General features: G+C 47.7%; 11 protein-coding genes across 11 annotated transcripts; 6 read left to right on the forward strand and 5 right to left on the reverse strand.

Moving 5' to 3' along the window:
• Window positions 1-364: 364 nt before the first annotated feature.
• Window positions 365-1,713, reverse strand: FTJAE_894 (pentalenene synthase; the record flags this gene model as incomplete). Its single annotated transcript, XM_037355809.1, has 5 exons — window positions 365-851; window positions 909-1,097; window positions 1,142-1,314; window positions 1,376-1,502; window positions 1,556-1,713. The coding sequence occupies 5 exons, from the start codon at window positions 1,711-1,713 to the stop codon at window positions 365-367; spliced, it is 1,134 nt and encodes a 377-aa protein (XP_037211924.1).
• Window positions 1,714-2,100: 387 nt separating this feature from the next.
• On the forward strand, window positions 2,101-4,022 carry FTJAE_895 (cytochrome p450; the record flags this gene model as incomplete). The annotated part of the gene is made up of 7 exons (XM_037355820.1): window positions 2,101-2,398; window positions 2,450-2,510; window positions 2,570-2,831; window positions 2,885-3,091; window positions 3,159-3,473; window positions 3,534-3,644; window positions 3,705-4,022. 7 exons carry the CDS (start codon window positions 2,101-2,103, stop codon window positions 4,020-4,022), a joined length of 1,572 nt encoding a protein of 523 aa, XP_037211925.1.
• A 2,326-nt stretch (window positions 4,023-6,348) lies between these two features.
• On the reverse strand, window positions 6,349-8,175 carry FTJAE_896 (multidrug resistance; the record flags this gene model as incomplete). Its single annotated transcript, XM_037355831.1, has 1 exon — window positions 6,349-8,175. The coding sequence occupies one exon, from the start codon at window positions 8,173-8,175 to the stop codon at window positions 6,349-6,351; it is 1,827 nt and encodes a 608-aa protein (XP_037211926.1).
• Window positions 8,176-10,366: 2,191 nt separating this feature from the next.
• Window positions 10,367-10,740, forward strand: FTJAE_897 (antibiotic biosynthesis monooxygenase; the record flags this gene model as incomplete). Its single annotated transcript, XM_037355841.1, has 2 exons — window positions 10,367-10,555; window positions 10,606-10,740. The coding sequence occupies 2 exons, from the start codon at window positions 10,367-10,369 to the stop codon at window positions 10,738-10,740; spliced, it is 324 nt and encodes a 107-aa protein (XP_037211927.1).
• Window positions 10,741-10,910: 170 nt separating this feature from the next.
• FTJAE_898 (2-polyprenyl-6-methoxyphenol hydroxylase) lies at window positions 10,911-12,140 on the reverse strand (the record flags this gene model as incomplete). The annotated part of the gene is made up of 1 exon (XM_037355852.1): window positions 10,911-12,140. The coding sequence occupies one exon, from the start codon at window positions 12,138-12,140 to the stop codon at window positions 10,911-10,913; it is 1,230 nt and encodes a 409-aa protein (XP_037211928.1).
• An 819-nt stretch (window positions 12,141-12,959) lies between these two features.
• Window positions 12,960-14,828, forward strand: FTJAE_899 (general amidase; the record flags this gene model as incomplete). The annotated part of the gene is made up of 5 exons (XM_037355863.1): window positions 12,960-13,178; window positions 13,303-13,310; window positions 13,362-13,626; window positions 13,672-13,869; window positions 13,914-14,828. The coding sequence occupies 5 exons, from the start codon at window positions 12,960-12,962 to the stop codon at window positions 14,826-14,828; spliced, it is 1,605 nt and encodes a 534-aa protein (XP_037211929.1).
• A 117-nt stretch (window positions 14,829-14,945) lies between these two features.
• Window positions 14,946-15,900, reverse strand: FTJAE_900 (uncharacterized protein; the record flags this gene model as incomplete). Its single annotated transcript, XM_037355876.1, has 3 exons — window positions 14,946-15,433; window positions 15,492-15,627; window positions 15,682-15,900. 3 exons carry the CDS (start codon window positions 15,898-15,900, stop codon window positions 14,946-14,948), a joined length of 843 nt encoding a protein of 280 aa, XP_037211930.1.
• An 878-nt stretch (window positions 15,901-16,778) lies between these two features.
• On the forward strand, window positions 16,779-17,288 carry FTJAE_901 (uncharacterized protein; the record flags this gene model as incomplete). The annotated part of the gene is made up of 1 exon (XM_037355887.1): window positions 16,779-17,288. One exon carries the CDS (start codon window positions 16,779-16,781, stop codon window positions 17,286-17,288), a length of 510 nt encoding a protein of 169 aa, XP_037211931.1.
• Window positions 17,289-17,360: 72 nt separating this feature from the next.
• Window positions 17,361-18,665, reverse strand: FTJAE_902 (monocarboxylate transporter 4; the record flags this gene model as incomplete). The annotated part of the gene is made up of 1 exon (XM_037355898.1): window positions 17,361-18,665. One exon carries the CDS (start codon window positions 18,663-18,665, stop codon window positions 17,361-17,363), a length of 1,305 nt encoding a protein of 434 aa, XP_037211932.1.
• A 289-nt stretch (window positions 18,666-18,954) lies between these two features.
• Window positions 18,955-20,586, forward strand: FTJAE_903 (RDR1; the record flags this gene model as incomplete). The annotated part of the gene is made up of 1 exon (XM_037355909.1): window positions 18,955-20,586. The coding sequence occupies one exon, from the start codon at window positions 18,955-18,957 to the stop codon at window positions 20,584-20,586; it is 1,632 nt and encodes a 543-aa protein (XP_037211933.1).
• A 4,872-nt stretch (window positions 20,587-25,458) lies between these two features.
• Window positions 25,459-26,424, forward strand: FTJAE_904 (uncharacterized protein; the record flags this gene model as incomplete). The annotated part of the gene is made up of 1 exon (XM_037355920.1): window positions 25,459-26,424. One exon carries the CDS (start codon window positions 25,459-25,461, stop codon window positions 26,422-26,424), a length of 966 nt encoding a protein of 321 aa, XP_037211934.1.
• Window positions 26,425-27,050: the final 626 nt, after the last annotated feature.

A 27,050-nucleotide genomic window follows, 5' to 3' on the forward strand; every position in this document is an offset into this window, starting at 1 on the left:
ATCATTACAGATTATTTGAAGTAAGTTATGAACTCATCTTAAGTAGATGAACATCACTAATAACTCAAGTCATGGTATCTCAATTGAGTCTTACCCCAAGTGTAACTTATCGGATGAACCCCGACACTGATGCGAGCACGCCATCTTATTCCCCACTAATTCCCTATTTCCAGGACGTACTGATTCAAGCAGCCAATGTCGATTAATTATTGCATTGAGATAGCTGATAATGCCATTTATGAAGTATATGACGAGGTACCGATGTCGCAAATGCCAATTTGTAATCTCCAATGCTACCTTAGTCTAAAACAGAAAACCCTTCGTTTGCTGCTCAACGACCCTGCCACTTAGAGGCATCAGGATATCACACAGCGATAGGCTCCAAGTCTGACAGGTCCAAAACCCTCGTCTCATGCAACTTGTATCCCTCTGTGGCTCCCAAATATCGCCCTGTCTGGAAGCTCCAAAGCAAGTCCCCGAGAGGAAAGCTGTGGCATGCCTCGATATATCTCAACACCTCACGATCGATGGACTCGCCCCAGATTGGCATACTAGCTAGGGCGAGATACGAACGACGGTAGCACTCATCCTGGAGTTCACCAGCTCTGTCCATGGCTTGTTGAGTGGTGAAACCGTTCTTCTTCAGGACTGTGACAAAGTTGTGCTCAATACCTGGCTTGACATCTTTCTTGTATGAAACGATATCGTCGTGGCTGCTATGCATTAGCAGAGATCCCGTGGAGGGAGAGTGTGTCACTTCCATCCAAGCGAGATCGCAGCCTACAGCTATGCATTCCTGAACAGAGGGGTGCTCAAATGCCTGCTGCGACAAGTTTACGTTGTGGGCATAGCTGTGAAAAAAGCATAGTGAATCTCAATTCGACACAAACAATTGGACCAAGACTCACGCGATGAGACTGATGCATGGATCTCCACCAACAGTCCTTCTTCGCATTCTGATGTAGTCCTCTTCCGTCCGAGGCTGACCGTTGCCATCCCGTGTCGCCTCGACCTGATGTAATAGACCGTCCAAGTATCGCTTGTGTGTGATCTTGAACTGCGTTTGAACATCAGGATAAGCTCTCTGCGTACAGATACTGTTAGTAAAGCTCTATGAACGAGATTTTTTAGCAAGGCGTACCTCTTAACTCGATCCCAGATGGTACGGAACAAATATCGCAAGGGATATTGCTCTCTATCAGGAATCTCAGCGCCATCTTCCAGTACAGCTAGTGTGTGTCTGATCTCTTTCTCTGCGTCTACTGGGTCTTGGTCAAGCTGACCCTCGTCAAAGTCATCGTCAAAGTAAAAGATCTAATCACCCAGATCAGTCGGTGCCCTGAAACTCGGAGTGTCTGATGGCTCTGTTGCATACCCAGTTCAGCCAGTCAACCATGGTCCTGAGTGCTTCTGCATCCGCATGAGGAGCCATGGCCGAGGCGCAGAAACAGAAGTCGGCCTTTCTGTTCTTGGCCGCTTCGTGCTGGTCCATCTTGAGATAACTAGACTTCAGTTAGAATATACTTCACTATGAGAAGAGATGGGGTAAACTCACTCAGCTATGAAGGCGTCGGCTGCGGCCTTGACCTTGAAGTGGTGAGGGTTCACCACAGGCGTCGGAGACATTATGGAACCAAACATGTCCGGAATGCGGACTTCAGTTGGATGGCCTTTTCCGTTGATCTTTGTGTATCCGTTTATAGTCGCAATCATCTTGATTTAGTTGAGATGGATCGTATAAATTGCCAAAGGGAATGATGAGTTTGTAATGGTGTGCTGTTCCTCGGGACGTGATGCACGACGACTTTAAATATACCATTTGTAACAAAAGATTGAGTATCAACTTTCTGCCACAAAAAGGTAGTCGTCTTGACAGTGTAAGCACGAAAAGATGCCATTTTGGGCATATCCGCTCTCTGTCAGCCAACGATCTGTGAGCCGGCATCCTACGGAGCTGGAAAAATACCTATTCGGGAGACCTTTCCATAAACATAGACTGAGTTACAGACTTCTTACAACAAATTAACTTGTTAGAAAGGCTTGAGGGAGAGTCATTAAAATGAAGAGACAAAAGATATTGAGACAAGTACACCCTTCGCCATGTCTTCCATCAATCTCATCATTCCACGTGAAACCATGTTCAACACTGGCTTCTTATCGGCACGTATCTGGTCGCCAACCTCTACTTCATGGAGCGTCATCTACTATACCGCTCTAGTCTTTGGAGCCTTTGCGTTTTATTGGCTCTCCCTCGTATTTTATCGCCTCTTCTTGCATCCTCTTAGGAACGTCCCCGGGCCGAAAATCGCGGCGGCTACCAGCTGGTATGAGTTCTACCAGGGCGTCATTCTCGATGGCCACTACATAAAAGACTATCCCCGATTTCACGAGAAATATGGTAAGCGAAAGTGCCCTGGTATATGTGTTTTGGTTGCGGACATGATCTCAGGCCCGATTGTCCGAATGAGCCCTAACAGAGTCCATATCAATGACCCAAACTTCTATCACAAGTGAGCACGCAAATACCCCGATCGCATGTATACGCTACTAACCGCTGTGTCTACTAAAGGGTTTATTCCACTGGAACCAAGTTCCTCAAGGAGCCTGCCAAGTTCAGATTCGCTGGTGAACTCGACGCCCTGCCTTTTATCATGGATCCCGCAGCTCACAAAGTCCGTCGCGGCATTGTCAACCCTATGTTCTCGCCCCGCGCGATCAAGGATTTCTCACCTCTAGCTCTCCAGATCATCAAGGGTGCTCTTAAGAAGATTGGTGACTCGTATGAGACCGGGAAGCCTGTTAGCTTGAAGCGACTTGAGTCAAACTTTGCTGTACGACAATCCCCAGTGTTAGTTGAGCGGGAGCATGCTGACAAGATGAACAGATGGACATCATCATGAAGCTTTGCTTCGGGAAAGATATGGGCTGCACTGAAGGAAAAGAAGGAACAGAGGCACTCGTCAATTCGATGGTGGCTCTGCCCCATAGCTTCAGTCTCATCAAGTACTTTCCTATGCTTGGAAAGATCATGCAATCCTTTCCCGCTCATGTTTTAATCTACATCATTCCAGTTTTCGTCGAGTTCCGCAACGTAAGTCCATTTTATCCCCGCTTCTATCACCTAATTTGCAGCAAGGCTAACATTGTCTACTCCGTAGCTATGTGCTCAATGGGCGAACGAAGTGCGCGAGAGACATCAGAATGGTGTCTACACCGATGGGACTGGTCGTGAAACCGCCTTCGACGCCATTCTAGCCGCCGAGCCCGATCGCTCGACTAAGGGACTGGTTGATGAGGCCTTTTCACTCGTCATCGGCGGTATTGAGACTACTGTGACGACCATTACCTATGGAGTTTGGTGCATCTTGAAGAATCCCGAAGTTGAGAAGATGATGCTGGAGGAGCTTCGCACTGTCGAGACGAATAGCGATGGGTTGATGGAGTATCCGAATCTGATGAATTTACCTTACTTGGTAAGTACAAACTACAGCGGCCTGGTTTCGGTGTCGGATTACTTACTGCGACATCTCTAGACTGCCGTGATTCACGAGACTCTTCGCATCTTCTCCCCAGCTCCAGGCATCCTTACACGTCTTGTGCCATCCGGCGGCACAAAATATGGTAGCCACTTCTTGCCTGCAGATGTAAGTATTCCTACACCTTTAGTGGGCGTTTACGTCCTCACTGACACAACCCTCACCTAGACTTCCGTATCAACGGCCCAGCGTCTGATCCACTACGACCCAGTCCTGTTCCCGGAGCCCGAGACCTTCATGCCCGAGCGATGGCTCGACAACAGCGACAAAGCTTCCAAGAAGAATCCGATTCCTTTCAGTAACGGTCCGCATATGTGCGTTGGCCTGAACTTGTCCTACATGGAAGCCTACATCTTCCTCGGGAACCTCATTCGACGATTCGACCTGAGCTTACATGACAAGAACCAAGGCGCGCTTCGATGGAAGGACTACATTGCTCTTCATATTGAGGACGACGTTTTGATCAAGGTCAATGGGCTTCGGTAGACGTATCTAGGAGCCGCTTTCTGGAGAGTCCGAGTTGGATGGGAATGGCCGCAAAGAGGTACTCTAGCTTAGAATCGAATGAATATGCGCAATTTAAAACTCCTTCCTCAATTTTCTATTGAATCATCTCCCCGTGGTGGTCCTGATCTGTATAGCCTGGTCTTGTCACTGTAGTCTCGAAGTTACAATGTCCTGGCGTTGGAGACAATCATGAATCTTACCGACAACTAGCAAGCAGCAGACATAAGAGTAGTGATATAAACTCTGCTTTCGTGGTAGCATCGCAATCTGTAACCCCCCTCGCGACATTATCACCATGTTCAACACTTGGAAGCAGAACAGTAACTCATATGTAGTCCTTCCCACTGGACCACCGTTCGAAAAAGCTCAAAATGAAAGCCTCGACGATCTGCTTGCGATCCCTGCCGTACAAGAAAGGTATGTTTCAGCCGCTATGCAAACCAAGTTCATGCACTAACCTGGTTCAAGGTGACAGATACGTTGCACAAGTGAACCTGATGGCTGCAGAAACTAGGTTCTCTTTGCTGGAATAAGCTCACAGCCACNNTTAGACATCGATACCACGATGACTGACCAATGGCTACAGTATAAAGCTGAATGGCTGCAGAAACTGTCGTAGTCGGAACCTGCATTGCGAATACGGAGCCGACAGTGATACCGAGCACAACTTTGGTTCTGTCAAAGGAAGAAGACAGGCGAAACAGAAGGAGAGGTCTGGATCGAGATCTGGAGGGCTGATGACCCACCACTTTCACTGATGGATCGTATAATGCCGAGGACGATTCCGGAAACATACAGAGCTCCAACATGAGTGAGGCCGTAGTTCAGGAGTGCGAGGGTATGCAGCCCGAACTTCACCACATGGAACCGGATTGGTCTGAATTTATTTTTGGGTCTCCACAAGACATATCGTTAACTCCTACAAACACTCGAGATTTCAGTCATGACACAACGTTCGATTCAACCGTCAGCATGGACCAAGCCTTGAACTTTCCCGGAAGCTTTCTGACTTCACCTCCTCTGGAAAGCATACTCGATGACGATCTCTATCCAGAGGATAGCTTCCCCTTCCTGCAATCGATGATATCAAATAGTAGAAATTGGCCAGCAACGACAGAAGAACTCCCTGAACATGGTTCCTCGGACGATAGAATATCATCTTGTCAATGTTCTATCACTCCTATGGAAACATGGGAGGCCCTCACAATCACCGTCTCTTCCAAGCACCCCACGTGTCCAAAATCATTACAGGCTCAAAAGGCAGCTATATCAAGGTGTGAAGAGTTGCTCCATCGTTCAAAGTGCTCTTCTCAACCACGGAATGTCATCCTTCTCATCAATATTTGTACAAAGCTACTTGACAGTCTGGGGTTACAAGACCGAGACCTTCAATCAGACCATCAGCAGGCTGATCATTGATTAGAGGTATGTGTTGTGGCCAGTATTCAGGATGGCGATGATGATGGTCATGTACGGAGGAATTTATGGATGTCGAGGATGAGAAGGTTGGGTCGGTTAATAGCAAAGGGGAGTAAACTGTTAGACGGGGATCAGTGGTCTGCTCAGAGGAGGCTTCTTCAGGATGTTCAACTGAGATTTACAGGCGTTATTTTGGCTGGCAACATTGATTGGAAATATCATAGAATAACATTGCCCATAGATGGTGTTTTGAATCAAGTACACAAGACTTCCTGGGTCTAGATTAAGAGCCTGATATGATAAATATTAGTGATTTATAAAATAAATTTCTTTTAAGTATAAAAGGTAAAAGCAAAAAAAAAAAAAGAAAATAACATTAGACAGGTTAAATCAATTTGTAGTGGTTTTCTGGTATTGGACTATCACGACACTACCACGATGTGGACAGGGATATGACATCTTACAGGGATCGGACACATTAGAACCAAAAATGCGACCGAGGGGAATCGAACCCCTCTCTAACGCTTGGAAGGCGTTAATGCTAACCACTACACCACGGTCGCTGGTGATTTGAGGCGATGCCTCGTGATTTTGTTGGAGGACACAATTGCAGACAGACTTATATACACATCATCTATTTAAAAACAAACTTTGTCACAGCATCGAGCCTGGAGCCTTTCCTCAACTTTTTCTTCGCCAGCACTACCAAGCTACCTACATAACCGCTTGTTGTCGCGATAAATCTTCCTATCTCTTTATTCACATGTCTTGAAGCCATCACAAGGCTCGTGTATTCAGTCTCATTAACAAATATTCTATCGTTCAATGCTATCTATTTCTTATTTCATTCCAGATCATTGACGGGTTTTCTATAATACATGTAAAATTACATCTCAATAGCCAGCTTGCTGCGAGCTCGGAGCTTATATCCGTACTTGAACATGACGAAAGGAATCAAGCTCAGTACAGTACCAAACAAGGCAAGGATGAGGCCGGCATACTGACTTCCGACATTATGGAAGAAAGCATTGGCGAACAAAGGCGTAACAGCGCCAAGAGTGTTTCGCATAAGACCCTGGCCAGCAATGGCGGAAGAAGAGCTCTCGCCATAGCAATCAGCGGTGTAACTGTAGGTACTCTCGAAAACAAAGTAGATACCAAAGGCAATGGGAGCAAGACCAATTGCGGGACCGACCCAAGAGACATGAGAATATTGGGTGAAGCTGTAAATGAAGAGGCCAATGGGGAGGAAGACAGCTCCGTACATGGCGCCGTAGAGACGGGCTTCGGGGGTGACCTTGACGTTGGGGTCGGCGACAAGACGGTCAAACTTGCGCATCTGGAGGTGATGAGCCAACCAGCCGAGAGTAGTACCAATGCAGAGAGAGATGTAGGGAAGACCGCTGACACCCTCACCCCAACCGTGGTGCTCCTGGAAGGTAATGGGGATAACGGAAAGGAAGAGGAAGACAACAGCCCAGCAGAAAGCGATCCAGAGACCAAAGGCGAAGACGACAGGCTCAGTGACCAACATATGAATAGCCTTGACGGAACTAGCCTTAAGCATTGCCTGTAGACTGGGAGTCAGGATATCACCAGCAGAGACATATCGCTCATCACCAGTAGCTTGTCGAAGAGCCTTGGCTCGCTTATGAAGAGCGACACCACCTCGAGTTTCGGGGAAGTAGAAGAAGATAACGAGGAGCAGAGGAACATTAGCAATGCCCTGAATACCCTCAATCCATCGCCATCCAATAGCTTGGTCAATGAAGCCAGCGTAGATGGGAGCAGCAACGGTTCCGAAAATAGCGACCCAACTGAACATGGCCATAGGCCTACTTCGGTGGTGAGGCTCGTACATATCATCAAAGGTACCGCCGACAAGAATAGTGCCGACGCAGCCGAAAAGACCGAGGAGAAGGCGAAGGCCAATGATGGTGTCGATGTCCTTGGCGAGAGCGAGACCGATGAAGAGGAGTGAGAAGCATAGGAATGAACTGGCATAGACGACCTTGCGACCAACCAACTCACAGAAAGGAGCTAGAACCATGGGTGCGACAGCACAGCTGATGTTGAAGGTGAAAAGACCCAATTGACCCTTAATGTTAGGAGCATCGAGGTCCTTGCACATGCCAGCAATACCTGAGCTGTAGGCTGTAGTAGCGAGACCGATGAACAAGGTCATCAAGTTGAGAATAGTTGAGATGGATCGCTTATACCAAGGATTCCAGTTAAAAGGATTCTCTTTATCGCCAGTCGCAAAACCAAGCACGATGTATTCCTTGCCCTTCTCATTAACAAGTTCCATCAGGGTAAGAGGCATATCGATATCAACAGTCTTGATAGCCCCAAACTCCGGGTCGACGGATTCATTGCTTGGGTCGACATATTTACCACCAACGATGCGTCCAGCAAGGGGTTCACCCTTTTCATTCTTTAGAACCTCGAGGTCTGTAGACTCAGGATCCGAAGCACCCTTATCCTCACTATTTCTTCTTGAAGGGGGCGCAGTAGAATTCTTTCTCGAAGGAGCAGCAACAGAGTTCTTTCTCGACGTCGGAGGAACAGCAGAGTTTCGTCTCGTGCCCACGAACGAATTCGCTCTGGAATTGGCGTAGAAGCTCGTAGGTCTTGAAGCAGACGGGGACCCCAGAGGCAGAGGGGACCCGGGCCTCGAGTTGGGCGCAGAGAAAGACGGGATATAATTAGACATGATGGGTTGGTGTGTGATAAGGGGGAGAGCGTGCTGTTAGAGGGGAGGTTGAGTCAGAGGGAGAAGAGAGATAAGAGATATAAAAGAGTTTTGGAGCATCATTTCGTCTGGCCCAGTATGATGACATCGGTCGTCTCGTCTTCCCACTTGTCTTATCATCGCACGTTGTCTGTTTCCGTGCTTGTTTGGTCGTTGCGAGGTGTGGAGTCGTGGTGTTGGTCCACTATACCACCACGAAGCCGCCGAGACTCTGTGGGTTTCCCATCACGACTCATGTTTTTCAGTTATGAACAATAAATGATGTATTTGACTGCACTAGTCCCAGGGGCAAGATACACTAGAACAATTCTTTTCTTCTGGAATTCTACTTAAAGGTTTGTCACTCAGGATTGGCGATGGAAAACTCAGTGGCCATTCTCATATTCTTGATAATCAGGGCGGTGCCTTTTCGGGCTTAAGGTGAGATTCCAATTAAGACGGCGGAGTGTCCGGGAGCGCCGGTCCGCTCGGTGTGGGTCTCGGTCCGAGAACATATGACGTCGAGTAGAGATAACTCGGTGTTAAGGCAGATCCTCTCCTACAACTAACTTATTAAAACACGATCCAGAAATTAAAATTTTCATACCTTGCTAGCCATATTCCCGTGGTGATAGCACACTGGCACAGTGGACCTTTTACAGCTCTGTTGTGTATAAATGATGCCTTGCGTCACATCAATCTGAAGAGTTCTCACTCGGTAGATTACAAGACTCCGAGCCCTGGTCTGACTCGCGAGCCGAGATGTTGTTCCCGTGATGATTAGATCCATCTGTCATGAGGCTCTGGGAGGGACGAGGATCCGAGAGTCCTCCTCTCGCCAAGACTTCCTTTTCATCAGAACATGGACGAGGATCGTGTGTTGAGCTTTCGATCCCTGAGTCTTAGTGAGGCGATTCCAAGTTTCTATCATTCGATGCAAGGTTTGTTTTTTCAGCTCGCGTGTGTCGCTGCAGTGAAATGAGGACCCTTTTCTTTTTCTCCTGATCAACCAACCAACAACTCGGCCGAGTTACATTCTGCACCGTTACCGTTACACGTCACCTCCAAAACTTGGAGAAGAAGACCTGGAGAAGGTCATCCATTCTCTTGGTAAACCTAAAAAGATGTGAAATGTCAGAATTCCAGAAAAGCGTGTCTGGGAAACGGTTGCATCCAGCCACTGTTTGATCCTTATCAAGTTCCGGTGCAGGGCGGAATGATCCCTTGACCCACTGATAGATAAGTGCCGTGAGGCTCCCAGTGGGTCAAGTCATGCACGGTCTCGGTGAGGCGGCACCTGTGGATCCTTGAAAGATCTTCCTTGGCGGGCGAGCATCGGAGGGAGCAGGGATGAGTGTAATGCACGCACTAAGTTAGTGAAAAGGCTTCCATACGGGTTCCAGAGAATCTTTGGGCGCAAATCAGCTGGTGTTTTTCTGCTCTAGGCGAGATGTGATGACGACATTGTTTGGTGATTTGACACTAAGGGGTTGATGAATTTTCAAAACACCAAGGCACTGACTGGTATCCCTCTAGTGTTTAAGATCGAGATATGAAATGCCGGGCATACCACAACACCACTTGTGACTTCTCCGCATGTGAGTTAAACTGAGGATATGCATAAATCTTACAGAAACTCTTAAAAGCTTAGCTGAAAATATTTGATCTTGTTTTGTTCAGGGAAAGATTATGATCGCCTCGGTGGATTGATCAACCACGTAGAAAAAGGAGAGCCCAACAGCTTAGCATATTCCTTAGAAGCCATGAAGTACCTCGGTACCGAGTTCCGTCTCAGGAATTGGTATGTATTCATTTTGGGGAACTTAATATAGAATTTGCAACGGCCTTCAATGTTGTCTTTATTGCTATTCCAATGTCTCAATTCATCCGCTTACCCTAGAACAGACAAGTTGTCAACACCTTGAAGTTACTGGAGAAAGCTACATCGTTGCTGCTTCAAGCCTCAAATACTCTACATACATTGAAGCAATTCATCCATCACAACACTTCTCGGGCGGTAATCACGCATCTCGTTGGCATCAGTCGATCAGTGGGGAGATCACATGATCCCCACTTCCTAACGAAACCATAAAACCAATACTCTCAACAACCCCTCCTCAACACACACTCACGAGCCATATCCCCATACACATCCACATCAAAATCAGCCAAAATGGTCTACACAATCGTTGTCCACCTCTACGCCAAAGACGACGACGAGTCCCTCAAGAAGCTCACCGCCAAGCTCATCGAGGCTAGCCGCGTCTACTCCCAGGACAAGGAGACCCTCTCATGGCACGTCATGCAGTCCACCGCTGACCGACGTGCGTTCACCATTGTTGAGCGCTATGAGCAGGAGAGCGTAAGTAACTTGTCAATTAGACGTGACAATATGTGCTGACTGTGTTGCAGAGCCAGAAGTATCATCTCGAGAACCCTTACTGGAAGACTTTCGACCCTTACGTCATTCCCCTGCTGGAGAAGCCTATGGACTTGAGAAGATTTGAGGAGCTTGATACTAGCAAGGACGTTGAGGTTCCTCAATAAATGGAATTGATTCAATTGAATGCAAATTGAACTGCTAGAACTAAAATTAAAAGTCAGGAGTATAAATACTGTTTCCCGGTGTTATTAGCCGCCTATGACTGAGTCGAGTTGCCAAATATCCAAAATCAAACTCTCATTGCCTTTCAAGTTGCCATAGATATAACATGGACTCAATTGCTCGGCTTGAGCGCAGGGTACTTCGGTAACGGCCACCCAGCCTTCTCCTCACTCGAGAACCTTGAAATAAGATAAGGAATTCTCAGAAGGCATACAAACCAAACGATCCACTGAATAATCGTAACACCCAATTGAGTATCAGGTATGCCCCGCCGAATAAGACCAATCTTGATATTCTGAACCTCGTCAACAAATGGCCGCAGCACTTTGTCGTAGTTCTCGAAAGCCAAGGTCAAGTTCTCGGGGTTCTTCTGAATCTCACCCGCTAACACATAGGCACCGATGAAACCGAGCGTAGTGCCCATGCCGCTGAATGGAGAGGGACAATGAGCAGCGTCGCCTAGGAGGACTACACGGCCTTTATGCCAAGTGTTGGTCTGAACTTGGACAACTTCTTGGGAGTAAAAGTTCTCGGTTGTCTTCATGCCCTCCAGGAATCGTTCTGTTTGCCATCCTGCACCGCGAAACCTCTGTGTCCAGAACTCTTTCTGCTGCTCAACTGAACCCCTATGAACACTGGAGATTTCAGGAGATTCGTCTTTAAGAATGAGGTAGACCTGGGTTTCTGTTGAGTTGTGCGTTCGACGGAATATCATCCGACCTTGTGAAGCTTGATATGTCCTGCGGATATTGCTATCCCCTTCTTCGCGTGGGATGAAATAATAAGCCATGTGAATACCGAGTTTTCGGTAGGGATCCGGAGCATCTGCTGGTGAAATGGCTTTTCGAATTCTGGAGCCCTGACCATCTGCTCCAACAAGTATATCAAAGGTATCCGATGTCCCATCAGAGAAGTGCGCAAGTACGCTCTTCTCATCTTGCTCAAAATCCTCCACAGTTGTGTCAAAGATATACTTGACATGATCCTTCGTTCTATCGTATAAAAGTCTCACAACATCTCCTCTCATGATTTCAAACTCGGAAGTTATGGACTGGGCGCCTTTGCCTGACGTATTGGCGAATACTGTTCCCAAGATCTTTCCATTTGAGTCGACGAAAGCAACGCCTGCTTCGTCAACCAGCTTGGCGCGTATCTCGTCTATAATTCCCATTACCTTGAGAGTCGCAATTCCTTGTTCCCTGAAGTCGATCTGTGCTCCAGTTGCGCGTAGGGCAGGAAAACGCTCGACGATGGTGACATGATGGCCGAGACGGGTGAGCCAGAAGGCCAAGGCTGGTCCGGCACAGCCGCCTCCGCATATCAACACTTTCAATGGCGCCATTGGAGTAGAAGTGAACTTATTATGAGTAAATGCGTAAGTTCTTCTTTCTTGTCGCGCTTTCAGTAAGCGTAGTTTTGCTCTGCTAGGTACGAATTAAAGATAGAGATAACACACGAGATTAATGAAGAACAGTATAATATTTCCTTTCGAGAATGAAGATTTTGTGGCTTTTTATGACCGCCTTTTGGACACGCAGCGAATCCTTCAAAGACTCGTTGTACGCGATACTACGGATATGCGGCATCGCCAAAGCAGCCAATGACATCATAGACAGCAGCACCTGTAGGTCTTGATTCAGCTGAAGTTAGCCCGAGCTTACGGCGCCAAAACTCTGAGACTGAGAAACTTTGCGATAATTGAACGGTGAGTAATTCAGGCAGGTTGAGTCACTTCATATCACGCCACGATTGGTGGTCGCGTACGCAGTTGTATCAGAGGATCCGCGATAGCCATGCCTGGCTTATGCCCGACCGCTCGGCTTTAAGGCAAACTTTATTATCAGATCATGTCTCTATCAGAATGTAAGGGTTGAGAGACGCCAGGAACTGAACTGGAAACCAGGAAGAATATTCAACCCTCAAGCGCGACTATGGGCAACTCTCTCTGACCGATAAATACAGCTTAGTTAGGTATATGCCAAGCACCCATCACTTGCATTTCGGATGTTGCACCCGAAAATCTTCATAAGCAGCGGTAACGGGTGCGGGTATATGCGGGGTTATTCAACCAGCCTCCAACTTTCGCAACAGCCTCTGAACCTTGACAGGACAGATACGCGACCTCCCTAGCCTTTCCTTATCGCTAGATCTATAGATCGCTATGGATACAAAAATCTGGCAACAAGTTGTCGCAGAGAAGCGACGGCAACGCACCCGTGCCATCTCTGCTTTTGTCACCAAGCACCTATCAGACAAAGAGGACCGCCAGGATGCATACAACGCCATTACCCAAGTCGATGATATCACTACTTTGGCCGATAAGATCCGGAGTGGAAAGCTCAGCAGTGAAGACGTAACCCTGGCTTATATCACACGGAAAGTCAATCATTGAACTCCGTGAGAGATATATGCTAACATATCGTGCCACAGAGCCATTGAGGCGCATAAGAAGGTAGAACTATGACAATTTGGCGACCTCTATACATAGCTAACATTACCAACAGACAAACTGGTGAGCCTCACTGTAATCTCTTGCTGCCACAAAAGCCTGATGATTTACTAGCCTGACCGAAATCCTCTTCGATGATGCCCTGGAACAGGCCCAAGAGCTCGATGCATATTATGCCAAAGAGAAGAAAACAAAAGGACCTCTGCATGGCGTTCCAATAAGTCTGAAGGACCAGTTCAATGTCAAATGTTACGACACCACTCTCGGCTACACAAGCAAGGCCTTCAAGCCAGCCAACGATGATGCCGTTCTAGTAAAGATCCTGAAGAAACTAGGCGCCATCATTATTTGCAAGACCAATCTCCCACAGAGCATAATGGTGAGTCTGATAACAATAATAGTTGGAGTTTATACTAATCTTAAGAAGTGGGCTGAAACTGACAATCCTCTTTGGGGGTTGACGGAGAACCCAATCATTCCTGGATATACGCCTGGAGGATCCTCAGGCGGGGAATCGGCGCTGATTTACGCTCATGGAAGTCTCGGAGGTTTCGGATCAGATTTGGGTGGTAGCATCCGCATGCCAGCTTCCATGATGGGTTTATATGGTTTCAAGCCAAGCGTACGTGGACTCACCACCTTCGGAACATCGCTGACGTGACGTAGAGCTCGAGATTACCATATGGAGGAGTGCCTGTCTCAACTGATGGACAAGAGCACGTCCCGTCTTCCATTGGCCCCTTGGCGCGCTCCCTTTCGACCATTTACCATCTCACCAAAGAGATCACGCTTCAGGAACCCTGGAAACAAGACTGTCGTTGCGTTCCCATCCCATGGCGCCAGTCTGAATATGACATGACAGTAAACAGCAAGCTGACGATCGGTGTCTTGTATGACGACGGCGTCGTGAAGCCCCATCCCAGTATCGTAAGGGTTCTCGCACAAGCTGCAGCTGCCCTTGCCGCTGATGGTCACGAGCTTGTAATGTGGAAGCCTGACTTGCACGCTGAGTGCATAGAGGTTATGGATGCCTACTTCACAGTCGATGGAGGAGAAGACATTCGTCGTGATGTCGAGGCAGGAGGCGAACCTTTTATCCTGAGCGTGGAGAGACTTGTGAACAGGGGAAAGCCTATATCAGTGTTTGATTATTGGCAACTCAACAAGCGGAAGCGCGAGCTCCAGCAGGCCTATCTGGAGAAGTGGAACAACACCCACTCTAAGAAGGGAAAGACTGTGGATGCCATTATAATGCCGGCCCTACCACATGCAGCTGTACCTCACAACACTGTCAAGTGGGTGGGATATACTAAGGTTTGGAATATTTTGGATTATACCGCTTTGGTCATTCCTGGAGGAAAGGTTGAAGCTAGGGATCTTGATGCGTTATGGGATCATGAGCCGAGGAACGAGTTAGATGAGTGGAACACCCGCCTTTGGGAGGATAATATGCAAGAGATGGTCAAGCATCATCTCCCTGTGGATATACAGATCGTGGGGCGGGTTCTGGAGGAGGAAAAGGTTCTGGCTGTTGGCAAGGTGCTAGATGATTTGTTGCGTATTCATGTACTCGAGACATGAACTCTGTAAGATTCTTCAAAATCCAAACTATTCAACTAGAAATAAGAAAAGTGCTAAGTTTGTTCCTGAAGGCTGTCTGGATTTCTTCTCGGATAAACGCTTGTCTTTTGCTCCGTCTCAGCCATCGTGCAGCTCAGTAATCAGTCCAACAAAAACAACCAACACAGCAGCATAAGCCGCTGTAGTCGACATAACATCCATCAGACTCGTAAGATATACCGCCGCCATCAATCCAAACACAGTAACAAACACCGTCGTCGAAACCAAAGCTGTGTAGAGAGTATTATGCAAGACCATCAGCCACATAGGGGCCATGAGAAATATCCCACCTACGGCCGCCACGGCAAGTCTTTGGTGGAGACCTACAGTCCAGTTCCGTTTGTAGTTGTCCTGTCTTGTATCTCGAACAGATCTCGATTCCTCAGGCCCCTTTTGCCAATGTCCGATAGCAGGAAATACCGGTTGTCCCTTGAAGCTGTTCACTTTCTCCCCGAGAATGGCTTCAATGAGTTTGCGATCTTGATACTTCTCGCCACTCATGTAGAACGGATCTTCAGGTTGTAGACTTCGTTTTTCCATGTATTCATAGTTTTGGAGTGCTTGTACTATAAAATTCAACATCAGCTTTCGGTCAGCTCCTAACCAAAACAGCAGCCATCTTACTATATTCTTTAAGAGTGTCCTGCCATCCTTGAGGATCACCCGCTTGAAATCTTAGAGACACTGCATGCTTGGCGAGTTTGGTCCGGAGCTGCTTCAATTGTATCCGCTGAAGGACAGCAAAGTTGATCCGAAAACTCTGGCACGTTCAGTCAACGTTGCTCTCTTGCTTTGCAGGAAGTAACTTTCATACTTTACCTAGCTCGTTTGGGGGTTCTACATTGCCATCGGCGCCCTGAAACACCTTGCGGAATGAGGTAGTCCAGCCCTCAGTCTCCGATATGTTGCTGATAATATTATCGATATCAAGGTCTATGATCCAACGATCATCTCTGAAATCAACCTGCACGACTGGAACTGCAGTCTCCTCATCTACCCGATTTAGGTCGTTGTCAGCGCCGAAGCAGCCCATGTTGGCGATTCGTACCACCTGGTGCAGACTTCAAGGAGTTTGCAAAATGCAGTAGTTGAGGATTCAGGTGCTGAATCTAGTGTAGAAATACCAAGTCACAAGATCCAGGCTTGCAACTGGCTAGACTACCGATATCAACATAGCCTGCTTTTGCTTTTTCGCTAGTTTCAGCCGCAGGTGTGTTACAGCGCATTCACGTTATGTGCATTTGAGCATTGTGGCTGAAAGCTGAACTTCACCTGGCCACGAAGTTACGCAGGACAGAACTGAAGAGATTGGGAGCCTCGGGTGAGTAGAAGAAATGGGTTGAAAAGAAAATAGGGAGAAATATCCAGTCTAGAATTCCTATGATCAAATAAGCAGACCTACCTAAATATTCAGGTCTATACTCATCTCTTGCCTCTATCTCGAATTCTTTTGCACGTTGGAGATCTTAGAGGGGCTGTCCTTAGTCTGGTTATTATCGGACGCCACAGGATGTCACCGCGGAGCGCTATTGAGGCTAGAACACAATGAAATCACCACCTTTGGCTTATTAGGGGGAATGCTAGCCCACGGCGCCGGCGACTAGAGAGGCCGCAGACAGCTGAACGGCAAGTATATACTTGATAAGAGGCGCAGCATTATTATTGTGGTCTTCTTATCTGTTCCCTCTTGTCTACTTGCATGCTCATTCATATATATGCACCTCAGTGGCCTCACCTTACCAACAAACAGCCAAATTCCAGGACGAACAAGCTCAAAATCGTCACATCAAAGTTCAAGCCATGAAGTACGCCAAGTGGGCATACGCCAGGTGTATTGTGAGCCATGAGACGACCTTACCATCAACACTAGCTCTACAATTCTCACATACTAATTACGCCCAACTATACTCCATGTCTTTGCGCAAGAATGTTCACGACACAGATAGTTGCACCTTCATCTACGACCAAAAGAAGGCTATCAAGCTGATCTTTACCATCTCGTGGACCAACGAAGACGACGATTTCATCTTTCAAAATGAGGAGGACGCCAAATTTTGGGAGCGAGTGGTTCGCCTCTGCAGCACGGTATCGCCTCTACAGAAGCGCATCAAAACAGAGTTAGAGGGGAAAGCGTTTAAAGAGATGCTTGAAATTTCTGACAAAGAGTGGTCGGAAACCTGGTGTAATGCTGTTGCTGCGCCCATTCCTCAGAATACTCCTCAGAATGTGCCTCCTGTTAGTGGTAATCAAGCTCCTATTAGTACCACTACCGTTCCAGAAGAAGGAGCTAGGACAAGGAGGAGTGTTGCTCGATTTGGCTCTCGGTTTAGTATAAGAGTTCGATTTCCGAAGTTTTTAAAGAAGAAAAAGAACAAGGGACAGAATGAAGGGGTGGCGAAGGAAGATACCCCTGCTGCTTGAGTCAATGTATTGAATTTCAATATTTCTTATATAATTAATGAACCATACAAAATATATATGTAACCTTTCTACCTATGATTTAGCCTTGAGCACAAGGCCGGTCTTGGCGATTCGACAAGCCACTGCCATAAGAGCACCCAGAAATATTGAAGAGCCAGCAAACATCTGAGGACCAAGGTAACTACCGTTCCCAGCTTTGATAAGTTCACCGCAGATAAAAGGGCCAGTCAGATTTGCGATACTCACAATACCCAGTATCATACCAACTCTTGTCCCTGTCTTTCTTGGATCAGGTGCCATTTGTGTTGCAACAGCTGGGAACAGAGCTTGCAATGCTGCAGCAATGAAGCCATAGATCACAGCGAAGACGTAAAGACCGGCAGCTGTTTCTATAGCCGCCCAACAGTAGACCAACAAACTTGAAGCGATACTCAGAGGAATGAGTATGTTGAGGGGTCCTGTCCACTTATCGGCAATGATGTTGGGCATGATACGGCCAAATATCCCAACGCCGTTTAGAATCATGAGTAGGTAGATAGGTTCAGAAATGCCCGCTTGATCGCGAGCAAAGGTTCCGAGATAGAAGAAGGCAAAGTAGAGACCCCAAAAGTTGAGAAACATGCTCATGGTAAAGAAGATGAAGGGCAGTTCCTTGAAAGCTGTTGTATCGATCCATGGACCACTGGGATGAGGCGGTAGTCGAGGCTTGAGCCATATAAGGCAAGGGATATATGTAGCAAGCATAATGAAGCCCATACTTCTGAGAGTCCAGGGGAAGCCGACATTATCGTGGAATATGAGCCAGTTGATCAAGACTGGATAAACTAAACCACCAACAGCCGCACCAGCGGCCGCCAGTCCAACAGCAAAAGCCCTATACTTCTTGAAGTACTGCGACAAAACAGCTAGAGCCGGACAGAACGTAAATCCATTGCCTATTCCGAGACAAACAGCTTGAGCGAGGAATATCTGCCAGAACTTCGTGCATAACGAAGTCATGAAGAGTCCAAGGACCTGCAGGAAGACACCAATCGGGAAGACTATTCGAAAGTGGCCGGCATCCGTCAGCCTGCCGGCTATTACTCCGACTGAAAATAGGAAAAATACTTGGACGCTTCCTATCCAGGATATCGTAGATTGACTTTCTCCAAGGGTTTGGGTGTAGTATTGTTGGAAGATTCCAAAGCCATTCGCCACGCCCCAGGTGTTGAAGAACACGATGTGAGCTAGAAGGGCTTGCAGCCAAGCATTGAAGCCTCCGTCTGGTGGTTCATCATGTGCCAGTATTTTTTCAGGTGAAGTTTGCTGGGTTTGGTTCTCGATATCAGCCAGTGTCTCGGCTGCAGACACCGAGTCTCTGTCTTGGTTGAGTAACATGAGGAGAAGATGCAATACTGGCAAGTCGAGGCTGACAGCTCAACTGTGACTCTGACTCGAATTCCAAGGGTAAGAATACAGTGATAAGTTTATCACGGTTAAGATAAGTTTAGTTAGCATTCCCAAACTATCTACGTCAAGCTTCAACCACTTACACCGTTATTGCCGAGGTTTCCGCGATAGCCGACATACCCGCTCGGCCCGTAAGAACCGACCCTCGCAACTTCACTTCACATGCGTTCATCCCCTTACACATCACAATCCTTTCATTCCTATTCCAATATCAAACATGTCCACTTCTCAGGGCCGTAAGCGCTCAAGACTCGCCTGTGAAACATGTCGGGATTTAAAGCGGAAATGCGACGGCGCCCAGCCCTGCGGAGCCTGTGTCCGTTTTGAGTACGAGTGCACCTACAAGACATCTTCCAACAAGAAGAGGAAGACTCACGAGGCTTCCCTTCTTCCTTCACCTCCTGTTCACATTGAGAGAGATTCTAGACCTTCGAGGAGTGATCATGTTACCTCGCCAAGGCATTTGCAATCGCTGGAGGCGAATTCTGGGGCTGCATTTCTCAGAAGGCTGGCGTTGAGGTTGGATCCTAAGAATGCGCCCAGGATGCACACTTTTTCTTGGAATGCCTTTCTTGGAGCGCGGAAGTCTTCCCATGTTCCTGTCTCAAGGCCTATTACAGATCTGCTATCCAAGGAAGATATGGAGAGCCTGAGTGCTGTCTACTTTCAAAAGATGGACCCGATTTATGGGTTCGTTGATAGGAACGATATCTCACAGACTATTCAAGGCAGATGGTCTGGATATTTATACGATCAGTCTCAAGATTCTATCCTCTGCGGCATAGCGGCTATCGGGTGCTTATTCTCACAAGTCGAACCGCCACCAGTGGAGCTTGACTTGATAGAAACAGCACGATTCATCCTTGAGCAGAAGATGTCTGATGACCCATCGGCTGCTAGTGTCACCGGCTGGCTTCTTCGGGTGGTCTACCTGAGAATAGCCGGGACACCTCACACAGCATGGATGGCGAGTTCAATTCTTATGCACATGCTTGAAGCAGCGGGCCTGCACTGTGAACCGTCTCAAGAGTCAGTCCTTCCAGTGACAGAAGAAAAGGTTGATGCCGAGCTTCGGAGACGACTTTTTGCTGTCGCTGAGCACCTCAACATTTGGATTTCGTTCGACATGGGCCGGTCTAGAACCATCCTATGCAATTCAACACTAGAGATGCCTTGTTCAAGGGAAGGAGACTATACCCATGAGCTTATGGAATTGCTCCCATACTCAACAGAGCTTGATCCAAATAAGACGCAAGACGTTTCCGAACTTGAGGCCTCGCTGTCGACTGTCTTGAGCCGAACTCACTCTGTTCCGCCATCGATTATGGCGCAGACAAACCTCGCTTTATGTCTCTGCCGTCGACTCCAGTCGATGAACACGACGTTCTCAGGAAAGGTCCTCGACCAAATCCTTTCTATCACCAAAACAGGCATCGAAGCAGCTCAAGCTATTCTAGATGCACGCTCGCCGTGGCATCACATGGCGAACGTGCCGTTTCAAATAATCTGTGTTCTACTAGCCATTGACACGGGCGAATCAATAGCTCAGCTAAAGGATGCCATGCAATGTCTTAGTGACGTTGCTACTGTTTACAATACCAATGCTACGAAAGAGGCCCTCAACACTGCTTCATTGCTTATACTAATGCAGCAGCGACGCAAGGAGAAGTGCGCATCGACCTTGAGTGATGTGCTGAAAACTTTTCCTATAGTTCCCCTCCCAGAGACGCGAGATGAGACTCCCGTTGCAGAGATGGATGATATGAGATGGCTGAATAATTTGGTTGGTGATCTTTCCAGTTTCGACTATACTGATTTGGATCGATTTCTCTTTCCGAACATGTTTTAATCAAGGCAGACATTATGTCATTATTCTGTGTAACATTATGATATCCATGTATTCCATAGTCTTACAAACCCCCCAAAGCATAATCTACTTCTTTCGATACCACATCCTCGACGGTCTTTGACTCTTGATCTTCCTCTTCAGCTGTAAGATGCCATACAGCAGAGCCTCAGCAGTAGGCGGACATCCGGGAACGTAGATATCCACCGGAACGATACGATCAACTCCCCTAACAACGCTATAGCTGTAGTAATAGTATCCTCCTCCATTGGCACAAGACCCCATGCTGATGACCCAACGCGGTTCAGGCATTTGATCGTAGAGTTGTCGCAATGCAGGACCCATTTTATTTACGACAGTCCCTGCGACGATCATCACATCTGCCTGTCTAGGGGACGCGCGGAAGAAGGTGCCGAGACGGTCTTGATCGTAGCGTGGCATCGAAACGTGCATCATTTCGACGCCGCAGCAAGCGAGAGCGAAGCTTAACGGCCAGAGGGAGCCAGTGCGGCCCCAATTGGCTAGCTTATCCAGAGTCGTGCTTTATTACACTTCTTGTTAGCTTCTTGTCTTGTCGTGGCATGGGGTTGAGTACAAGGCATATTCAACTAAGTTGTTTGGCTTAACATGGGTGAGCGAAGCTGGGTGCGCATCAGGTGCCACAACATTAGTGGCCTTGGAGGAACCTTTTCGTATCTGATGCTCGATTCGGTTTTCAGTTATTCTATGAGCTTGTAGTGGGATCGTTGGAGTCGCTGTGATGGAGAGAGGTCGAGCTATAACTGAGTGATGGTGTAAGTCACGGTGCATAAGTTCTTTGGACTTGTTACTCACATCTTGCTAATTGTAATCGCGCCATAATGAAGTATCTCGTACAAATAAATAAATCCAATTTTATAGGGATGAGAAAGACGAAATCAGTCGTGGTGCTGGCTATATATGACCTTTCCTCGGGGTCCAGGTCGGGACGGGAATTAACCACATAGATCCACTTATTCCTTCTCACCCTCGGAAAACTCCCACATGCATGACCTGACATCAACCTCTTTCATCAATGTACCTCTAAAATGGCGACTCCAAATCAGGCCCCGACATGTCCCGTCTGTAGCAAACCTCTTTCTACTCGCCAAAACGAATGCCCATTCTGTCAAAAGTCCTTCCGCAGAGCTGATGTCACTCGTCGGCATGCACGCTCTTGCAACGCCCGACAGGGCCGACCTCTTCCACCACAAGCCAAACCAGGCAGAAAGCTTCGAGCTTGCGATAACTGCTCACGAGTGAAGACGTCTTGTAACTCGGAATTTCCTTGTCAGCGGTGTTCGGCTCGTGGCATTGATTGCGTATACAGCTCACTATGTCATGATCTTACACATCGAGAGACCTCCAAACCGGGGGAAGTCTCCTATAACGACGGTCCTAGCTTCTCTTTCCTCTTACAGACCAGCAATCCGACCCAGATTTCTATGGATGCTATAGTCGCTCAAGAACCTGAAAGAACATCAGAGATGCCTGCTTGGAAGCATCGCCAGACTGTTGGTTGGAGCTCAGGGACGGTCGATCCGAGTTTTCTTCTCTTTGATCTACCGAACATGCTTCTAGATGAGCCTCAGGACTATGGAGATACCGAAAACGATCTGCTGCAATTCTCCGGCATATTTGGTCCTTCTACCGAGCCGGCCGATGCTCTCTCGATGCAGATAGTTGCTCTTTCAAACATCCTTCATGAATTAACTACCAACAAGCCTCATCTCAAGGATGGACTTGACCAAAGTTGCCAAGAAGGGTTCTTTACGACGTCCCATTTTCAGCATGCTCTGGTCTTCGTCTTCCGTCGCAGACACTACCTCCAAGACACAATACACTGGCCAACATTTGATCCTGAAAAGGTTTCACTCCACCTGCTACTAGCTGTGGTGTTGACCGGAACTGTTTATCTGCAATGCTTTAATCAATCTTCTCCCTCATTCATCAATACGTCACTGCTAGAATTGGCAGAAAAGTATATATACAAGGAGCTTAAAGAATTGTCACGTCAAGGTGTCAGCCCAGTTACTTCGCAGCATATGCTTGAAATATCCCAAGCTGCAGTTCTGATGAACACTCTCGAAGGCGGCGCAAACCCCATCGAACCTCGCCGAAGATTAGCGAGCAAAAGGATTCCAACACTAGTCGCAACGTTCAGAAAAGCAAACATGATGAGTCTCAAACACGAGCCTGGTCAATGCTGGGAAGATTTTGTTCATCGAGAAACGTGTATAAGGGTCAATGCATGGACTTTTTTGAATGACTCACTAATGGGGCTCTTCTGCAACCACCCGCCCATCATCACATCAAAGGAGATGACTGGGTATCTGCCATGTCCGGCTGATATATGGGAGGCAGATTCAAGCATGGCTTTCCAGGAAAGGTCACAGGGTAGATTAATAAGATCTTACCCTTCAAGCTGCAGCGAAGCAATAGCAGGATTGCTTGCTGAAGACTGGACGCCTGCTATCAGAGGCTCTTTCGGCAGATTAGACCATTCCGATCTCTTTTATCTCTCTTCAGGTACGTCACGCCCCAGGACAGTCAATAAATGACGAGTGCTGATGTTTGCCAGGCATTGGGCGCCACGTATTTCATTATCGTATGTCAGCAGTATCACACGATCACTCCAAGGTGTTGCTACGTGCATTGGATAGATGGGACTCTCTTTGGACGGATGCTTACGAACGTATTCCAAAAGATGAGAGGAAATGGCTTGGGATAAGGAAACACACTGCCGAAGTCATGGCTTTGTCCAGGCGGACCATCGAGATCATTCAATCTGGTGAAGCAAAGGATTCCGCGTATCTTCAGGACATTGCATTTTATGACACGGCTGTCTTTCACGAATTCGTTCAGAAGTATGGACAGACAAGCCTTGATAGAGGAAAGAATTGAAAGGCTGACTTGACGGCTGCCTCCCAAATACTTACACTTACATCAATTCTTCTCGGTAACGCCGAGAGATCATCAATTTGTTCCCCCAGAAACCAGGCGATGATCCAACCATTCATCGCCACAGAGCGACAACTCGTGATGTTTATATCCGCCCAGTCCCCGCTATCGGAGATGCACTGAAAACTCTAGTGCGCCAAGTCCTGGGCACAAGCACGAATGCCTGATATTGGCTGAACGCTAGAATTCAGGCCGCCATTTTTTTTTTCATGCTTCTAGAATGCTGCAAGCAATAACAATTGCACGCTGCACAGCCTCATGTGACAGACTGTCACTCTAGCATCATGCGGGGGCGCGGTGGCTATGGCGGAGATCCAATGCATCAGATAACGCACTAGAGAGGAAGGTCTCGTTGGAAATATGGAACGTTTGTCAAGGCAGCCAAGATTGTAAGTTCAAGGCATACAGATCGGGGACTTCCAAATCGTGCAAGACCACGTGGTGATCAATACGCATCGACGCATCTGAAGTTTATTCTCTTGCGGGATTCCGTCTCCGTGTCCGTCAATTGTCCAGCCTCTATACGACTAAATCAGACCTAGATGAATTCACGGCTCAGCTTCAGCCACATCCCTAATAAAAGATCTATTCAGGAATGAAAACGTCTTCTAAGCTTTTATTTAAACGAAAGCTTTGACAGTCACAAGCGGACTTTTGGCGTATTGGGTTGTCGTAGCGAGATGTCTTGTTCGGATGGCTCAAGTAAATCTGCCTCAGTGACAGCCTTGATCCACACTAAACAAGGATGCACACCAATTAGAAATGCAATTGCCTGCATGTTGCGGCGCTGCAAGCTTAACCCCGACAAGCTTATACGCCCATGTCAACTCCAGGGTCCTTTATGTCACAGACCCACGATCATCGGCTCAATCATCCTTGAAACAGTGGTCAATTGGCAGTGACATTACCACTGAAACCCAACAAATTATTGACCAGCATCAACATTAGAGAGATTTGCTGTTCGCTAAATGAAAGCTTGTGTTTGTATTAAGGCTGAGCCAAGGCATTTAGACCTACATTCCATTTCTTTGTCTGTTGATGCGCGCCTCTGTAATGCAGCAAACCACCACAAACACGCTCCCAAAGTAATTACACCACTGTGAATGGTTCCTCTAGCTAAGCCACTTTGGTAGGGCTGCTTTTTGTCTCCGCCAAAAACAACAAAAGTCAAAGCACTTTTTTGGCAGGAGCTAACTCAATCTGTTTTCAGAGATTGGCTTCTTTTCAGCTCGTCGGAGCTAAGACTACGCCAAAGACCAGTGCTCTTTCCGCTCCCTACAGTGAATCACCACCTCCTTGTGGAGTAGAATAAAGAACACAACTCTTCCTGCATTGGCAATTTCCTTCTTCTCAATCAATCAAGTCAGTCATCACCTCGAAGGAGCTGCCTGCCAAACCCGGTCGCTCAGTGCAGTGACCTCATCCACAGGCCAGCCAAGACCGCTTGCTCTTGCTGTTTAGCGGTCGATCGTCACCCCCAATCCTTCTGGAAAGAGCGACATCATCATTTCTGTTTACCTCATCATAGAAGGTCAACCCCCGTGATCTTCTCTCGTTGTTGCCTCCGTCACAGCCTTCGAACCCAGAAGAGAAAGCACGCCTTGTGGATCCTTGCAATTACCCCCGTCATCAATTCAGTCTTACCTACCCTTCCTGAATTCGGATTTCGGGTATTAAACCTTGGACTGCCCACTTCAGACTCTTCCATCAACTTACATCCCCCAAACACAAACTCACGACTTTCTTGGTTTTCATCGTCAGTTTGACATCTTCTATTCCGATATCATTTGGTCTTTCACTTAAATCTGGTTTCCACTCCACAATCCGCACTTCTTTGTTTCACCTCGCCTACACCTACCTGCATTCTATCGTCATACCAAGACAACTTGGCCCACAATGAGACCAGACTTCGCAGTCGTGCTATTCACACTCCTCACGTCGACGATCGCGTCGGTCACCCATGCACCCCGCCGCATAGAACGCAACGACATAGAGGGCCCCGAGTCCGGGAAAGCCCCCTGTTATGGACGAGGCTGTCGTTATCCGCAAGGCCGTTCTGGGCAAGGCTGTTCTGGGCAAGGCTGTTCTGGGCACGAGCTTTACAAGCGCCGTGGCGGTGGTGGTGGTGGAGGCCGTGGAGGTTCCAGCGGCGGAGGTTCAAGAGGATCATCTGGTGGGAGTTCCCGTGGAAGCAGTGGAAGCGGCAGCAGTCGCGGAAGCAGCAGTAGCGGTAGTGGTTCAAGAGGCTCATCATCTCGTCCAGGTTCTTCATCAGGCAGCGGTGGCTCCCGTAGCTCCGCCGGCGGCGGCTCTCGTGGCGTCGGTCCGCAGCCAAGCTTCGCAGGCGGTCGATATTACCCCGGTGGTTCTTCGAAACCTTATAAGTCTGGCGTCTCAAGTCCCGGAAGAATTGCACCCTTCGCTCTAGGCGGTGCAGCTCTGGCATTCTGGCCTGGCGTTTGGCTCTACGGTGCATACATGTATCCTTACTCGCACCCCTACCACTACCATAACGAAACCAGCGACGAGGATGAGGAACGCGACGTCCTCTGTGGATGCTCGCGATACGAGTATTGTGCGTGCGACGACAACAACAGCACCCAATACTTCGACGAACTCATCGGAAACGGAAGCTACGACGCACTTAACAAGTCCATCGTCAATGTTGCAGAGGTCAACGGCACAATGACAATCCTCATCAACGGAACTCTGCCCAACGACACAGCTCTCCCTGACGAGGATGCATCAGAGAATGGAGCATTGTCAAGACGGCAAGATTTACCAACAATCCACCATTTTGAGGATATCGGCAAGGGTTTCATGGGGCTGGTCATCGCGGCAATAGTCATGAATGCCATCTAGTGGTTGCTCATCATAGTCGCGATTATTGGCGGATTGATATATCATTGCACGGGTCACAGAAACCGCGCAAACCGCGCAAACCGCGCCAATCGGGCTGCGCAAGTCTAATGAGTTTATGGATTCAACGGTGTTATTGATGGCGTATACCCAACTGGGAGGATTCCTCTGTGCTGTTAGAGAGTGGCACTATTGACTTCAAAATCCTTTGTTTTTATTATTGTTATTGAACCATTCAGTATTCGTCATGCATTACACGACGAACGGAACTTGGTAGAAATACACTGTATCATTTTCTCAACACTAGTCCCATCAATGGCGTACCATTCATGACTACATCAACAGGCCTCAGTGTGACGTTCACAGCATTGATAGAGGAAAACAATCAAGACAGACTCCATCTCCTCACATCATCACGCGCAAGCTTACATCACTGTCCAACTCAATTGCTCTCGATACATCTATGGTGCCACGATTTACAGACCGGTGTTTCCAAAACTGGTCGTCGTCGAGATAAACGATTGGGGGCCAAAAATATTATGCTTATGTTGTGTAGGATTTGTTCCATGCAATGCCGCCCTGTCATGATACTCCCTAATCAGGAATCCGCCGAGATTTTGCGTCATTTG

The sequence above is a fragment of the Fusarium tjaetaba genome, assembly GCF_013396195.1.
Source record: "Fusarium tjaetaba strain NRRL 66243 chromosome Unknown NRRL66243_c0000021, whole genome shotgun sequence".
Classification (NCBI taxonomy): Eukaryota; Fungi; Ascomycota; class Sordariomycetes; order Hypocreales; family Nectriaceae; genus Fusarium; species Fusarium tjaetaba.